This window comes from Gymnoscopelus braueri, assembly GCF_963280865.1.
Source record: "Gymnoscopelus braueri genome assembly, chromosome: 7".
Classification (NCBI taxonomy): Eukaryota; Metazoa; Chordata; class Actinopteri; order Myctophiformes; family Myctophidae; genus Gymnoscopelus; species Gymnoscopelus braueri.
Genome location: NC_137608.1, coordinates 44,955,682 through 44,973,529, shown reverse-complemented (window position 1 = coordinate 44,973,529; position 17,848 = coordinate 44,955,682). Strand labels below are relative to the sequence as shown.

General features: G+C 43.6%; 1 protein-coding gene across 2 annotated transcripts in view; it reads right to left on the bottom strand.

The window, feature by feature from the left end:
* Nucleotides 1-15,716, bottom strand: part of col27a1b (collagen, type XXVII, alpha 1b) — a 139,788-nt gene extending 124,072 nt beyond the window's left edge. For both annotated transcript variants that reach the window (XM_080433065.1, XM_080433066.1), the window contains exons 1-3: nt 15,237-15,716; nt 11,046-11,107; nt 3,667-4,994 (exon numbers count right to left, since the gene is read on the bottom strand). In XM_080433065.1, coding sequence (XP_080289191.1) covers nt 3,667-4,994; nt 11,046-11,107; nt 15,237-15,289 — 1,443 coding nt within the window. In that variant the 5' untranslated portion in view covers nt 15,290-15,716. The remainder of the gene's footprint in view (nt 1-3,666; nt 4,995-11,045; nt 11,108-15,236) is intronic.
* Nucleotides 15,717-17,848: the final 2,132 nt, after the last annotated feature.

The window sequence follows — 17,848 nt, the reverse complement described above, 5'->3', positions numbered from 1 at the left end:
TTCCCAAATGTGTGGAACTTAATTCCAGAAACAAAAATACCAAAAGTTCAATCGCTCTTCCGGTCCTATGACCAGAGCAGAGCGACTAGTATGACGGCAATATAAAGATTGTATTTACGGAACCCGAACCTGAGAGGCTTCGTGGGGGGGGGTTACATAACAAAAGGCATAAGTTCTCTACATCTCTAAACCCTGAGTTAAGGGCCGTTCACGCCAAGCACTATAACTATAATGATAACTATATCGTTCACCATTGTCTCTGTTATAGCTGTGGTGTGGACTCGTCCATCCACTTGACTTGACCTTTATACTTACTTGGTTGCAGATTGTGTCTTGCACAGAAAACAGCAGATCAACAAGCTCACAATACAACACTTTATAAGCTTGTGAGCTTGCAGATCGGCTATTTTCGGTGCGAGACACCGGCACGCAACTAAGGGTCGGATTCAGACTATGGTCCCGGGTGCGCACCCCGGACCACATGGCAGATGTTGTGATTGTGTGAATGTAGCGTACCGTTCCCCGTAACGCATCAACGTACCGTACCCGAGACCGCCTGGGGTCTCGGGTCCGATTGCGGCGCACTCGGGAACGGAACGCTGCAATGTGAATCCATCCGTACCAAGAGAAGGAAGTGGACTGCTAATCATATATCATTTATATATTTTTTATAACTACACATTATTTTTGCTGGGTTATACCTTCTCATAGTTCTACTTGAATGTTGACAAGACATAATAATCCCGCTACTGTTTGAGTAGCGCGAGCCATGGAAAAAACATAAACAAAAAACACATGTGTAGCGAACGCTGCCGTTAGGATAAATATAACAAGGATTAGTCCGTGACGTCACTGCTAAAATACCAAGGACGCGTCCGTGACGTCACTATCATATGAACAGAGACGAAGTTACATTTCAAGGTTTCAAAGACCAGCGCGCACACACTGCTGTGGTTGTGTATTGTTGTCCTGTTGTTATTATAACTCAAGACAACGTCAGGAACACAGTCAAACTTTATTATTCACTCTACACTCTGACAAGTGACTTTTCTTCTGTGAATGACATTCTCTATCTCCCAAAGCCCCATATAGTCCACAGCGCCCCCATGAGGCACATAAGTACCATTACTGTTGAATGAAGTGTACTCGGGTGCGGAAGAATCTTGGCCAATGTGAATGCTGGCCAGCTGGGAGAGGCCAATCGTACTCGAGAACGGTTCGAATCAATCGGACCCAGTCTGAATCCACCTTAAGTATAAATCAGGTGTAACCTGTCGTCCAGATGAAGTGGTACCAAGCTATATATAGTACAATAGAGAGGGAACTGTGAGTAAACCCTGATTTCACATGAAGGACTGATCTGAATCTGCTATTGTTCTCCAATAAACATGGTTTGTTTCTAGTGGCCTTAGTGGAATACAATCCAGTGTATTCCCTGACCTGCCTGACTGAAGTCTCTCGGTTGAAAATAAAGGGATCTCAAGACCTCTTTTTTGTAACAGTGGAAAACATGAGCCAAACCACTCCGCATTAGACCGCCATGCTAGCAAACAAACATTCTAATTGATGTAGACGTTCAGCGAATAAAACAACTAAATCCTACTGTCCAACAGTAAAACAGAGTTCTAAAACTGAAACTGCATATTGGCATTGACAAACAGCAGAGCAGGAAACTCTGTCTCTCAATTAAGACTCCGTCCTCATCCATTCTGATCCATTTTTCTCCTTCGTGGGTTGAATATAATTGATCTGAAATTGCACATGGGCTTTGCCTTTGACCATCGATTTCCCAGCCCACACACTTTTGCAGTTTATTAGCATTTTTACCATGGGCTATGAGATCTTTAGTCACGGTCACAAGTCTGCACATAGCCTGGTTGGTGTGCGTGCATCCCTGGGTATGGACTAGTTACGTGGTTGTGTTCATTTTAAATTGAGACTCTCTGCCCGGTTACACTTTCAAGAATTAGTAAATTAACTCTCTGGATTTTACTGTGCAATAAAAGTGAAGACATTTTTACTTTTCAAACCTAAATACTTATTCCAAATTGTATAGGGTATTATACTGTATCTTATTACTGGCCAAATAAAAGAAATATGGTTGAAACAGCTTTGTGATGGTTGCCTTTAAATATGAGCACTGAGGATGGAGTGGTGTAATGGGCTAGTTAGCTCTCATGTTCAATGCCAAGAGTCAAAGACTGCAAGATTTAATGAGCCCTTTGAAAACAAGGAAAGCCTCTCAAGTCTGACATCTGGGCACCATGACATCTTAGCATTTAACATACTGATTATGTGTTCCGTGCTTTCAATGGCCTGTCACAAGCTGAGCATTAGAGGTAGTTATATATATATATATATAGGCTATATCATTTATATATTTAAAAAAAAACTTTCAATGAATCATAAATTCTAATTCATCCATTTCCCTATACAAAGCTAAAGCCTGTATCCTCTGTACTTCTGTAGCAATCTGAAAGGAAACACAAGTTTTCCATTTCATACCACGGCCACGTGTGATGCCATCATTCCTACCAGGAAACTCAGCGCGCGCGGAGCTTAAAAGACGAGTTAAACTAAGGCCCTCAGTTGTGGATATAAAGCACTGTATTCATACTGTATTGCTTCTAGTTTTAGCCTTTGCGGCCTCAATGGCTACTTATTTGGAGGTGCTTTCTTTATCCATGTTTACCTTTGACCCTGCTTTAAAGGTCCCCATTCTTCCTACAGTCACACACCCTCTTTAGAGGAATCTAACACCCTGCTGCCAGCCGCTGCACTCACACAAACGGCAACTGGCAACCACCAACTATGAGCCTCACCATTCCTAACTGGCAACCATGAACTATGAGGCTGACTATTTCTACCCGCGCTGCTAAAAAGGAAATGTACACACACACCAACTTGCCTTCGACACTAGGCGCAAACCACTTTGTTGTATGTCAAACAGCAAAAATATCTGCTCTACAAGCTCACAACGCACATTGTTGTGACGTGTTGTGACGCGTTGGGAGCCTTTGAGACTTGCCCAGAATAGGGACACTAGGTGGCTAATTTGGAAGAATCAAAACGTCAATTATCCAACCAACCGACTTGGGAGAAGAACTATAGGGTAAAATGCACAAAATCCTTCAGATATCTGCGCTCCACAGGACCACACAGTCAGGGCGCAGGGGTCAGCGGAGCAATACATATCAGCGTCACATGGAGGGCCGCCGTGTCATCGACTTCAAAGTGGGTCAAATCGGTCATTTAGCACAGTGAGCAGTCATGCATAATGAGCTGAGGGATTAAACAAAAAAAAGAGAGCAAAATGGACGAAAGCACATACGTAAATATGTCAGTTGTTAAAGATATCAATCTATCACAGGTTAAACGCCTTGGTTCATGAAGAAGGCAATCATAAAATAAACACACACATGTGGCAGGCATAACACACCGAGACTCGCTCACTGTGCTGGAGAGTGTGTGTGTGTGTGTGTGTGTGTGTGTGTGTGTGTGTGTGTGTGTGTGTGTGTGTGTGTGTGTGTGTGTGTGTGTGTGTGTGTGTGTGTGTGTGTGCTGTCTGCACACAGTAAGTTTATATTACTATACTTGTGAGGATACACACATTCTTCCAGGTAAGGGTGCTTTTCTTTTTCTTTTTTTTTTACAGTGCACACTCACCGCCGGTCCTGGTTCTCCCTTTAGTCCAGGTGGTCCAGCCAACAGTGAGAACTGGGTCGGTTCCAAGTCAAATGTTTGGAAGCCATCTGTTGCAGCTGGAGTGACCGGGAGAAACCAGGTGGGTCCGACATCCTGCATACTGGTCAGTCCTGGCTCAGGTTTCTTTGGAACGAGTGTGGTCAGCTGCTTCTTGTGCATAAGGTAGGCATTCGAAGACCCCCGTTTGGAGGCAGCCGTGGTCTGGAGGCGCGGCCTCACCTTCGGCGGCCCCACGGTGGCGGGTAAAACCACGCCGCCCGCCGCATAGGGTTTCCGGACCTTGGCGCCCGCTTCCCCTCGCCACGCCGCTTTTGGAGTCGGGGGCGCCGCGCTGGTCCGAAGGGACGCGGTGACGGTTGGAGTGGCAAACAGATACGGGCGTTCCAAACCTGGATTGGAAAGCGGCGGCGAAGCCAGGTTCAGAGTCGGAGGAGGAGGCGTTGTAACTGACTTTGGGGTGCGGGACGTCCGGTATAACATGCTTTCGTTCAACGTTAAAGCGCGGCCAGTGGGGAAAAAAACCGTAGTCCTGATCCTCCCCTCGGTCAAGGCCAAGCTAGGTGTATGGGCTGTTTTGGATAATTCCGTCAGTGACAGCGGAGTGTTATGGGTGACAGCCATGTTTGGGTCTATGGAATGTAGAGGTAGGAGGGGTGCAAACACGGGCCGGTAGGTGTCGGCTTCTCTGCAATGTTTCTTAATGTAATCACAATAGTTATGAGCTGCCTTGGCAGAGGGGTAAATGTCAAACTGACAGATGGCGCCCTCGAAGGGCACGGAGTTCTGGTTCATTTTGCCCAGGAGGAAAGAGCCCTCCGGGTCCAGGGCTTCCTCTTTTGCAGAATGCAAATCTGCGTACACGCTCGTTTCCCCACAATTAGCATAAAAGAAAACGCGCGGGCCTTGGATATCCAACGCCAGACTGTGCCAGTGGCCATTGTGGACATCATAAGCGAAACTCACAGAGTTCCTCTGGCCCACGTAGACCACTACCCTCCCCGGGGTCAACTGTACTCCGAGCTGCAGCTTCTTCCGCTTCGACAGCACCGCGAACAGATAGGCGCTGTTGACGCGATGGGAGGTCAGGCTGACGACCAGAGAGAGATTGGCGGTGCTGTAGGCGGGCGGGATGACGGAGCGCAGGGGCACCTGAATCCGCGCCCGCTGCGTGAGGATGGCTCCAGATTTGAAGGGGATGACGCCGTTGGGGACGGAGCGAGCGCCCGCCGACGTCGGCGGCGCCCCGGCCCTCCGCCCGGTGAGCCCGAGCTGCCGCAGAACGTCAACATCTAAAGGAGACAAACCAAAACGTCAGCTCGGTGACATCGACCATTAACACCCAGAGAGAAATAGTCAACAACAGCAAGTAAATGTGTATGTTAGGGTCAGTAGCTGACTGTTGATAAGGAATGTCTTGATCTGTGTCTAATTATGTTACTGTGTTATATATATATCTTAACTATAATTGTTCATAACCATGTTAGTGTTTTATGTTTTTATCACATTTGCCTCTGCTGAGAAGAATATGTACTAGTTTTTTTAATACAGAACCAGTAGCAGGGCTGCCTTATGTAATAGTTGAGTGAAGGCCCTGAGAACTTGAAACATCTGAAAAGCCAATAATGACCTGATTTGGTATTTTCCCTCTTGTATAAAAGTGAAGCAACATAGACAATCAGACTAAAGGAAATCATATGTAAAAAGCATTGTGACAAATCTGACAAAGAAAACCACCACCACTATAATCATCATAATCATCATCCTCCAACATTATTGATGGCAACAATTGATCATTTCTACACTCTGAGTAACATTAACACACAGCCTTTAGATGGAAGTTAAGACAGAGCGTAAAGACAAGAGTTTATATCTTAAATTAAGACAATTGAGATTTTAATTGCCATTTCATTTTAACCCATTAAGACCTGAGGCGATTCTTAAATGTTTTCTAAATCCTAACATTTTGAAAAAAAAATTAAAAAAAAAATTCCAATATTTTTCAAAAATAGCACATCTACAAGCTCGAGCTTGTATATCTGCTATTTTTGAATAGCCAAAGAAATCTAAAGTGACACCAATGCGTTCCAGGTCTTAAAGGGTTAAGGAAATTAGGCTAATGTTCTCACACTGCAGCGTCTCATTTGTCTTAACTGCATTCATATATCTTTATATTTCAAGAGTACCATACGTCATGACGAGATTTCAGTTTAGCTGGGAAGTAGCCTTTAAGTCTAAACAGTTCCCACCCAAAAATGTGAGGCATGTGTGTGTACACGCTTTGCAATAAACATAACCTTGAATCCTACAGTGCAACACCAACAGAATAAAGACCAGATTTTGTTTAATCGTATGAGTTACATAACGTATAATGTTTCACACTGTTACACTTTTGACTGAAACTGGAAATATGTCTGTTATCATCCTGCATCAACACAAGTGATCAGTAGTGTCAAACAAAAGGCTTTGCGCTTGGAGCAGAAAATTTGAAAATTAACCTATCTAGATGGGAACGATTTCAAATCTGAGAATGAGGACTTGGAAATGTCAGTGGACGAGTGCTGAACGGATAAATCCTCTCAAATGTCTGCATGCATACGGTGTCTAAACAACAAGCCTTTGACATAATACAGCTCAAATAAATATCGATGCTTCGGTGTCCTAATGCGAAACAAATGTCTCCAGCGCGGAATTGAGACGGCGAGAACATGAACTGTAGTTCATCAACAGAAAGAAAAGTGTAGCCGCCCGTCGTTTTTCAGGAGAAAGGGATGGAAACCCTGCACAGTGTGTGCAGCCAGGGAAGGTTTTGGAGAGCATAGTGACAGAACCGCACATGGAAAAAGCATCAAACTGAACCTCAAACAGGAACAAAAACCCTTCGTTCAACTGCTGGATTCCTCTTGCTGATATAATGGCTAAAAAGGGCCTTTCATTGAGAATATTAGATTTCACTTGGGCATGATCGTGTTTGTCACTGATCATTGGGTCACTCTTCTGTATTCTAGGGTTGATCGAAGTTCAAGTTGATTCAAGTTCATACAGAACTAGTAAAATGAGTACAAATGTACACTCTCAGAGTTAAATTAAAGCTGCAATTTGTAACTTTTACCGTATCTCCTACCTGAGATTCGAATTCCGGTCCCCCGCATGAGGCCAAATTTCTACTGCAGAGCAAAGAGACAGCCCCCCCCGCTTACCATGTGGGAGATATTGCACTTACGAGCTTCAGGCAGAACTAATTGCCAACCTGAAGGTGTCGTAGCGGACACCAGGGTCTAAATTTGTCAATGGAAGCGTAGGCGGCCTCACCGTTTAAAGGATGCTGTATTCACCTGTTTCCTAGGCTGTGTGTTTTCCACTTCCTGTCGATTTCATTGGATATCATTGGTCATCTGACCAGTTTCATTGGATTTCATTGGATCAAATCGACAGGAAGTGGAAAACACACAGCCTAGGAAACAGGTGAATACACAGTATGCATTGCGAGATCATGGTCACTTACCATGGGCAAGATAGCCTACTGGATGTATATATGGTGTGCGGATAGGCCTTAGGTTAGATCACATATTTTAATAGCTTTTTTTTTAAATTTCTTTGGTGAGATCTGACGTTCATAGTGACAGAACACTATGCAACCAAAAAAAAAAAAAAAAAAAAAAACAGAAGTGTCGCTAGACGAGATTGAAATCTCGAGATTTCAATCTCGTCTAGCGAGACTTCTGTTTTTTTTTTTTTTTTTTTTGGGACAGTGTTCTGTTACTATGAACGTTTTTTTTAAAGCTATTAAAATATGTGATCTAACCTAAGGCCTATCCGCGCACCTTTTAAGCTGTGGCGGCTCAGGGGTGGAGTTATGAACATTTTCTACTGTACCATTCATCCTAAGATATCATAACGTCATAGAAAAGGTAAGAAAACTTTAGTCCAAAATTCTCCTTTAACTGAGTGCTCTAAAGCATAAAGATTGTTGTGAGAGTAAAATCTAATGGCCTTGAGCTCAGTGGCCTTGTGGTTAGAGAGTCCACCCTGAGGCTGGGAGGTCGGGGTTCAATTCCCAGGCCGAGTCATATTAAAAACTATAAAATGGTACCCACCCAGTGCCTCCTTGTTTGGCACTCAGCATCAAGGGTTGGATTGAGGGTATAAGTCCCTGTGAAATACTGTGCTAGCGTCATGTCCAGGGGTTGTACTTGTACAGCAGTTGTTCCCAAATTCTGTTCTCTCTGGGGACCGCAGGGTTTCCAGTGGGTCCCCCAGAATAATAAAGTTAACCCTATTTTCTACTTCGGCTATTCAAAAACAGACGATCTATAAGCTCACAACATCGACTCGTTGTGCGCGTGTAGAACTGCTATTTTTTTCATGTTTAAAAAAAAACATGAAAAATGGAAAAAGTTTGAATAACTTAATCGTTTTTAACACAAATCTTCTCTTCTGCAGGTCCCTGGTACAAACTGTTTCTGATGGGAGTCTGTAGCCACATACACATTAATTTGGGGGTCCCTGACATGAAAATGTTTGAGAACCACTGTTGTACAATACATCACATTGCCTCCCACTACGGAAACAGGAGGTAGGCTCCAGTCCTCCTGACCACCTCACATGGCTCGGGAAATGTTGGTTCCCCCAATTCGCATGCTCCCCTTCAGACTCCAGAGAAGGACGTACAAGGAGGATTCCCGCTAATCCAGTTCAGAACACAGATCCAACGTCCAGCGGGCGATGAAAGCCTCAAAGAGGAAGCTAGCACTGACTATCTCTCCCAGTCTTACATCTGACACAAGCTGAGACCCCCCCTCACATGCACACAATCTTGTGTTTTTCCAAGATGTTAACCACTTAAGCCCTATACAAAATAGCCGATCTACAAGCTCACAACGTGTCGCATCGCGACCCATCGTGAGTTTGTAGATCTGCCATTTTTGCTATTTTTGAACCCCCCGTGATATTTGGCACTGTCCCCCGGACCCCAGGTTGGGAAACTCTGCGTGTTGAGGGCTTTCTGTCTGGGGGGCTTATATACATTTTTGATACAACAGTAATGTTGGCAGGAGTACTGTACCACTGATCAAGCTATGCAGGAGATGCCCATCACTGCAGTCCTAGTTAATCCCCTGATATCTTTAACAAACACGTGGGAGGCCACAACAAGGGGTCCAAGCTGGGTTCACTTGCTGATTTATGGACAGGGTCTGACTCAGATAGAAAGTTCTGCAAGTATAGGGTACGGTACGGACATTATTCATGAATTCTTCTTGCAGATTGTAGGCGCTGAGATGATGTCATACATCAAATCAAGACGCTAAGAAAAACGCCTGTCAAAGATCTGTGTTATCTCACACCTCTCACAGCAGTTACTAGTTTAAGGACAAATTATTTTGTGATCCTAACACAGCTGCTTGTTATACTGAGTCTAGTCTCCACACGTTCTCACTCCCCAAGCGTCAGACATTGGATGTGACAGGCTCCCCTGTTGCGTCCCCGGTAGTCCCGCACTACGTGACTGACAATGGAATGTGTGTTCTCACTTTCAACTCGTAATAGCTTGTGCCAGTAAAAACATTTACAATACGGCAGGCACCGTCAGAAGTGGGCTTATGAGCCCTGTGAGGCACCCCTGAGCGAGGCGTCAGCCGAATAAGTACCTGTGCAGAGAGTTGCCATGTCACACTTCTGCCAACTCGCCACTGTTCACGTCGCATACCAACAGGCTTGGGATCATAAATCATGTCGTCCTTGTCAACGAACGTCTGTCTGATGCATGCATGCTGCCTAATAACTCATCAAAGAGGGTGTAAGAATGAGACGAGTGGTTCCCAACCTTTTCTGGATCAGGGCCAATAGGTTACACAGCAGCCATATTGGAAAGAAATTGGGCCGCTTCTTACTTCCTTAAGTTCCTTCACACAGGTGTTACCAATGATGCTGATTAAGGTTGTGTTCCATTCTGGTCAAACAGAGTCAGGGTGCTGATTGTGCATGTTGCTACACCAGTGGGTCTCAATGTGGGATCCAGGGACCCTCATGGTTCCTTGAGGGGGTTCCAAATGGCCCATTACGGGTGCGTAACTCTGAGAGTGTACACTCTGAGTACACTCAGTTACGGGGGTTCTTGAAATTAAAAAGCTTGAGAACCACTGTGCTACACTAAATGGAACAGAGACTTAATTAGAATAATTGGAAACACCTGTGACGTAAGTAAAGAAGAGGCCCCATTTATTTCCAATATGGCTGCTGGGCATAGATAGAGCCTATTGAAAATCTCAAAACCGTTCGCGGTCCACCCATCTGACCACAAGAACGAGTTAACTTGTTTTTACTTGTTTTTAAAATCCATCACTTGATTGCCAAGATCGAGTTAACTCGTTTTTAAGAAAAAAACATTAAAAAAATTAAAAATTTGATATGATTTTTCGAAGATCTAGACTCCCATCCACTTCCTTGTTAACTTAAAACTTAAAAAGTCTGGTGACTCATCCTGCCCTCCTAATGCGTGAGGGGGCCGTGTTTTTCGGATTACTTTTTTCATTTATTTTATTTACATTTTTTTTTTGTTTTTCATTGTTTTCATTTTCCAATTTTTTTTTTTTTTAAATAAAAGAAAAAAGTAATTGAAAAAACACGGCCCCCTCACGCATTAGGAGGGCAGGATGAGTCACCAGAACCAAGGACGGGTGTTTTTGATGAATCTAACATGGTTAAAATGAAGTTTGAAGTTACAATGGGTTTGTATAGGAAGGGGGCGTGTCTGATAAAATGAATATCAAATATCTAAATAATGAAGCAAGCAACTTAAAAACTGTCTGGGGGGTTCACAAAGGCCTGAGTAGATGATAAAATGACCAAAAGTTTTTTTGAAAGTGAAATACCCCTTTAACTCTTTAACTGCCAGAGTAATAGTGTAATAGTGGGACGCTACTGCCAGCGAAAACGAGCGATTTTACTGACCTTTGAACATTATTGTGCAGTGCAGTTCCTAATCATTTGACTACATATGCAGCAATATTGTGTGCAGTGTCGCATGAAGTAAATTTATGATGCGATGGGTTTATTAAAGGTATATTTCACTTTCAAACATGTTTGTGGTCATTTTATCATCTACTCAGGATTTTGTGAGCACCCCGGACAGTTCTATCGGAAGGGGGCGTGTCTGATAAAATGAATATAAAATATCTAAATACTGATACTAGCAACTTAAAAACTGTCCGAGGTGCTCACGAAAGCCAGAGTAGACGAGCCCAAACATGAGCCCAAACATGTTTGAAAGTGAAATATCCCTTTAACAGCTTCTCACCTAAAACAGGACAAGGTACGTCAATCCTTATTCAAAACGTACTCACCTTCAGTATGTGCTTGTACAAGTCTCAGACAACATAGTACGGTCCAAAGAATCAGAGCTCTCCTGTTGGAAAGAGATATTGTACAAGAGAAATGCAATAAGGTTAAGACAAAATGAATAGATAATCCTTCTGATCAGTTGTTCAAAACTCATAAAACAGAGAGGAAGGCTGGGATGTGAACATCACACAACTTGCCGAAACTGATGTCTACCCTCTGAAGCTCAATTCCTAATCCATCACAGCACAGTGTCCACGGTTGCCAGATCTGCTTATAATAATTTCCCCGCAAGATTTTATTTGAAAATAGCCGATCTACAAGCTTACAACGCGTCGCATCGCGACGCGTTGTAAGCTTGTAGATCTGCTATTTTCAAATAGCTGATGTATATGTTAAAGTGCTCATGTGGCCCATAGTCTTCCTGCTTCTTTTGGGCTGGTTTTCCTAGACCTGATTGCTTGTTTCTCTCACAGAATCTGGCAACGCTGACAGTGTCGCTTGCCGAAAAGAACAGATCTTGACTGCAGGCAAGCAGCGCCGCAGTGCGACGGAATCTAGATTCATCTCAATTCTCTCACTCCAGTGGTCAAACGCCAATGCAGAGTGACTTCCAGCGAAGGCAACATCAGCAGCTCACAGCCTCTACAGCTGGTTCAAGTCACTGAGCAGTTTTGACATTATTTTGTCACATGGCCAGACTACGCTCGCTAGGAGAAGTAACGTGATTTTTTTTTTGAGATGCCACACGTTGTGAGCTTGTAGACCGGCTAATTTTTAATCAAAGAAGTATAAAATAGGGCTTAATTGGTTCATCTATGTTTTATTGTAATAAAAATCAACAAATAACTTTTAACTTAAGTTTTCAAATAATTGCAGTGGAGAAGGAAAGTACAACATTTGCATGTGAGATGTAGTGGAGTAAAAGTATAAATTATTGAAACATGGGAATCCTCAAGTAAAGTAATATCACCTCAAAATTGTACTTAAGTAATTATAAGTGCAGTACTTGAGTAAATGTACTTTCCACCACTGGTCACTGGGCCAGATAAACTGCCCCACAGGAGTCTGGCTACAGACTGGGTTGAGCACTTCCCAAGTGGGTCCGTCCCAGAAGAAGCACATCCAACAGCTGGCATTATCACACACTGTTATGTTCACAGAGCAGGCAAAGCTCCATGAGCAAGGCAAGCATTAGAGATTGGGAACTGGTACAGAGAAGCTCAGCACCTACCCGCCCCTTCCAAAATGCTGGAAGTAACATGATTTAACCACTTAATAAGCCCTGTATATACTTCGATGAAGAGTGAAAAATAGCAGGTCTACAAACTCACAACGTGTCGCAAACATTTATATTTTTGCAGAACTTAGTAAAAATCTTTGCCTTTTATGCCCAAATTAGGGATGAAAGTGGTTGAACTTGACAGTCTGGGTGCCTCCTCTCCTCTCCTGGCATGTGGTGCGGGTCGAAGGCGTAAGTGGCAGCTAAGTAAAAAAGTGTCGTAAAACCTTAAGTGGTTACAGTAAAGCAACATGGCCATCATCTGTGGAAATAATTTACTTTAGTGGTTTCCCTTAACACACTGAGGAGGACTTAGTTCCCATGACCCATAAGCCTTAGCAGTCAACGCATTCTCAGGGTGGGAGAAAGTGATTGCTAACTCCAGCACCGAGATGCCAGTCAGAGCCACTGCAAACCACTGGTCAACCACAGAGACACACATCGTGACTTTGGTTCAACGCTCATGGTTTGTTCTTCTACACGCCTACAGCATTTCTCACGCACTCTTTTATATCCCCGCCAGGACGGAACGGCCGAAGGCGAGGCATTATTATGTTCCCGTGAGTTCGTCTGTCTGCCTGTCCATCTGTCCGTCTGTGAGCAGCTAATCTCGGCCACGGCGGGACCGATCGGCATGAAACTTTGCATGCATACTCAAAGTAGACCAAGGAAGAACCTCCGCCCCAAATATTTCAAATTGGCCACATGGTGGCGCTTTAACAGACAGATCTTTGCAAAACACACTTTTTGCCAACTGCTGCAGATTTTGTCAAAAATTCACACAAATGTGTACACACTATCTCTGTAGTCATATGATTAAGTCGTACAGGTCAGATTTTTCAGATTCCATTATGATTGGCTACTACTGGCTTCTAAGGTTTGTGGGAGTGGCCCGTGTTGCACAAAATGCCACAAATCATGAACAGTGTCCCATCTGCTTCAAATTCAAATCACACATTTAGGGGTTCAGAGCCAAAAGCCATTGCACTTACACCTCGTGCCACACGTGTTACAAATGTCACTGTTTGTTGCCAAAACATGATTTTCAAATTAGGAACATTTGTTTACCATTTAACGGTCTCTTGAGTCATGAGACAATGACCATTGATAAACAGGGTTTTGTACTTCATACCCTTTGCCTACAAATGCCTTCACAAATCTGTATTGCTTACAAAAATGCCATGTATCATGAACGCACCATCCAATCATACCCATACCCACATTTGAATTGCTTATTGAGGGGCTTCTATGGAGTGCACCTCCAAAACTGCTTTCACGTCTGCCCATAGGGGCCACCACAAATATGTCATAATGGAGGAAATAGAGTTTGAACAACAGACAGTGAAAACACATATTATGTGTTTTCACTGTCTGTTGTTCAAACTCTATTTCCTCCACAGCTTCCTCGCGTTTTGACGGCTACACCCTGCGACTGACACAGCCCTGGGTAGGCTAGGCCATTGGTTCTCAAAGTGGGGTCCAGAGACCCCCAGGGGTCCTTGAGGGAGTTCCAGGGGGTCCCCAGCTAAATGATAGATTAGGCACCAAATGGACCCTTGTGGGTCTGTAACTCTGAGAGTGTACAAATGGAACCAAATGGACCCTAACGGGTCCATTTGGTTCCATTTAAATTGACATAGATTTTACAATATAGATTGCGGTCCAAGTGATAGAAATGCCATTAAATGGGGGTCTGTAGCCCTAATGCATGTTAAACTGGGGGTCCTTGAAATTAAAATGGTTGAGAATCACTGCTAGAGCCGTAAAAAAATCTTCTCTTATGGGGGTCCCTGGCATATCTTTTGAAATGGGGGTCCGCGGGCTAATAAGTGTCAATTTGGGGGTCCTTGACATGAAAAAGTTTGAGAACCACTGGGCTAGGCAACCCAGCCTGGAGGGGATCTGCTCTTCGAGCAAGCAGAGCACCTTTCTAGTTTAACACTACGCTTACATTTGCAGGAACAAGAGGGGTGTGTGTGTGTGTATGTGTGTGTGTGTGGTTCATAATAGCAGCAAATCTTTTCAGTTATATGATGCAACTTTTTGTCTATCTTCTTTCCCCCTCCCATTCCGCCCACTGGCCAACCAGCGGAGTGAGATGCACTGTGGGTCAGGAGAGGAAAGAGGGAGGAGGAGGAGGAGGAGGAGGAGGAGGAGGACAACGAGGAGTGAGTCTTTCTCTCCTCCTCTCATACATCCAGTTCAAATCATTCCCAGAACCATTGGCAGTCCATCCTCATGCATGCAGCGAGACTCACAGATGAGGCTCACTGCTATTCCCACACCATTGGCAGTCCATCCTCATCCTCATACACGCAGCAAGACCCAGTTCATCCTCCTCCTCAACCATATGGTCCAAACTGTTCAAGAACTAATACACAAAATGCAATTTTATAAGCCTATTATTCTATCCCAGTGGTTCTCAAAGTGGGGTCCTGGGACCCTCTGGGTTCCTTGAGGGGGTTCTAAATGGACCCTTACAGGTCTGTAACACTGGGAGTGTAAAATGAAACGGGGTTCATTTGGTTCCATTTGAATACTCTCAGAGTTGTGGGGGTGAGGGGGTCCCTGAAATTAAAAGTTTGAGAATCCTGTAGCCTTTTGAAGTAGATACTTAAACACTGTGTGAAACAGTCAAAAACAAATATTCCTCAAACAGGCTTAAGAAACATTATGTCTACTTTTACAGTCTAGCCTACAATAACTCATTTAGCTGCAAATATATTCAAACATGATACGATATGATATTCAGCTAATAGGGAACATTATAAACGTTAACAGACAGTATATGCACTGATAGAACTGTATTCCCTAGCTCCTGAGTTTATATGAACCGGATAACCCAAATAAATAATAGGAGAAAAGGACAGTTGTTTGGACAGTTCTATAATGTGTAACAGCTCTTCTTACTCACCCCCCGACTCCAGCTGCTTTCAGGTTGGAGTGCGGGACATTGTCCGGCTCCATAGCGGTTACTTCATGCTAGAAACAGAGTTTTTACTACAGTCCAGACGTGGCAGAAAACACGCGCAAAAGTTTGTCCATTCCAGGTGCTCCTTTCGGAGAGATATTAACGCAGAAAGTAAACAGAAGGTGTATTTAAATATAATAATATCACAGTTACAGCAAAATGTCACTTATGCAAATTGTCTCTTCTTCCCTCATTGCCTTAATCCTTCAGAATGACACGGCGTGAGAAGAACATGCTTCTTCTCCACCTGCGTGTGTTGTTCCGTGGGAGATATTAAAGGGGGGTTAAATTGCAGGAGAAAAGTCTTTTTAAATCCACTTCACGGGAAGGAACTGAACGACGAGCCGCCTTGTGTGTCGACGTCTTAACAAATGCAAGTTATTGTGGAGAGTGGAGGGGATTCTTCTTGACTGAGTGAGAACCGGCGGGGGGACGGGGAACACCTCCCTCTGTCGCCCTCAGCTGACATCCAGGGAAACTAATGTAGAGGGGAGGGGAGGGGAGGGGAGGAGAGGAGAGGAGAGGAGGGGAGAGGAGGGGAGAGGAGAGGAGAGGAGAGGAGAGGAGGGGAGAGGAGAGGAGAGGAGAGGAGAGGAGAGGAGAGGAGGAGGGAAGAGGAAAGGAGGAGAGGAGGAGGGAAGAGGAGAGGAGTGGAGAGGAGGTGTGTCTTGGAAAGCAGATGCCTCTCAAATTGCACGTGGTGAACGGGCAGAAATGCTGTCTAAGCAAACTGAACTAAAAACGCATGTTGTTATGAATTATAACACCCCCACCGCAGAGACCATGTGCCCGAAGTGTACCTAGTGCAGTGGTTGTCAAACTTTTTAAATTTCAATGAGAGTGTAAGGGTCCATTTAGAACCCCCCACCCCCCCCCCCCAGGACCCTGGGCACTGGCCTAGTGAACACATGTCCATGGTTTATGGACCAGGTCTTGGACCCCAGTGACTTTGTCTTTTGTTTCTCAATACATCTGTTCTTTTTTCCACTTGAAATAGAACTGTCAAAGACTGACAATAACTATTTATTTCCCACAATTGACGATATTTCTTTGCCTACTACTGGAAGTCAACTTCCACCCTTGCCTGAACGGGTTCCTGAGTTCTGGTTCTGGTGTCAGTATGTGCTGTCGTCAGTGGAAGTACCCAGATTTTGGACAGAAAAATCGAAGTCAAAGTACAAAAGTATTAGCATAAAAATATGCTTAAAGTAGCAAAAGTAAAAGTAGGCTACTCATTATGCAGAATGCTCATTATGCAGAATCATTTAAATAATTATTGGTCATTAACTACTTTTTCTTACACACAAGTTAGGCTCACAACCTGTGTTGTTGTTGTGAGCTTGTAGATGTGGTATTTTTAAAACAGTGGGTAGATTCATGACTCATCATTTGATTCATTATTCATCATCTAAATCTGCAAAGTAGTAACTAAAGCTGTCAAACAAATGGAGTAAAAAAGTACAATATTTGTCTCAAAGATGTAGTGGGAGTACAAGAATGAAGTATCAAGAAATGGAAACACCCAAGCAAAGTACTTCAAAATCGTACTTAAAGGTAGGGTAAGTGATTTTCTTTGGTTAAAATAAGTGTTAAATAGCTCTATATTCTGATAGTACTCATTGCTATAGAGTGTTTGTTCAGTAAAAGGATCTCCTTGTCTCTCCAGCTCTGTATTAAACAGAAAATGCATTTTCGTTTCAGTTTCAGTTTCATTTCCAATTTTATCCAATCAGGATAGAGAACTCAATCAGGATATAGATAAACAAGTGAAATTGGAAGTGATGACACTAAGAAATGAGCAGGCAAAATTGGAACTGGAACTCTATAAAAATGAAGCTTAAAAATGGGTACTTTCTCCTGATTGGCTGAGATTTTGACACCTACCGGAAAATGCATTTTCTGTTTATTAAAGAGCTGGAGAGATGGGGAGACTCCTGTTACTGAACAAACACTCAATAGCAATGATTACTATCAGAATATAGTGCTTTAACCTTTTAACAAAATACTTTTTGTTTTAACCCAAAAATATCACTTACCCTACCTTTAAGTGCAATACTTGAGTAAATGTACTTGGTTACTTTACAACCACTGGTGCTGTCGTGTGCTGTGAAATTCCTCTGCCAAAAGAAAGTCCTCATTGACCCGCCCTCGGCAAACACGCTATGACAGTGTCCAGGGTAGACCCAACAGAGCACCGATTCAGCTGCCTGCAACAGGATCTGTGCGTCTTACACAGAGCCCCTCATAGTTCATTCTTGCAGGGCCAAGTAGTGGAGCGCACACCGTCTTGAAAGAGCACTTCCCATGTACCTGTCTGGGCTTACATGTCGGATGTTAGCTTTTGTTACCTCGTATTCACTGGTGGAAATAGCAATCCCATTTTCTTTACTTAACCACTTAAACCCTACAATTGAGCATGAGTCCATCAGGGCTCAATACTAGTGTCTTTTCTGTTTTCTGTTGTTGTGGGGAAAGCTTTCGCAGAAAATAGCTGATCGACAAGCTCACAACGTATCACAGCACAATACGGATGCTGGGGTTTAAGTAGTTAAGTA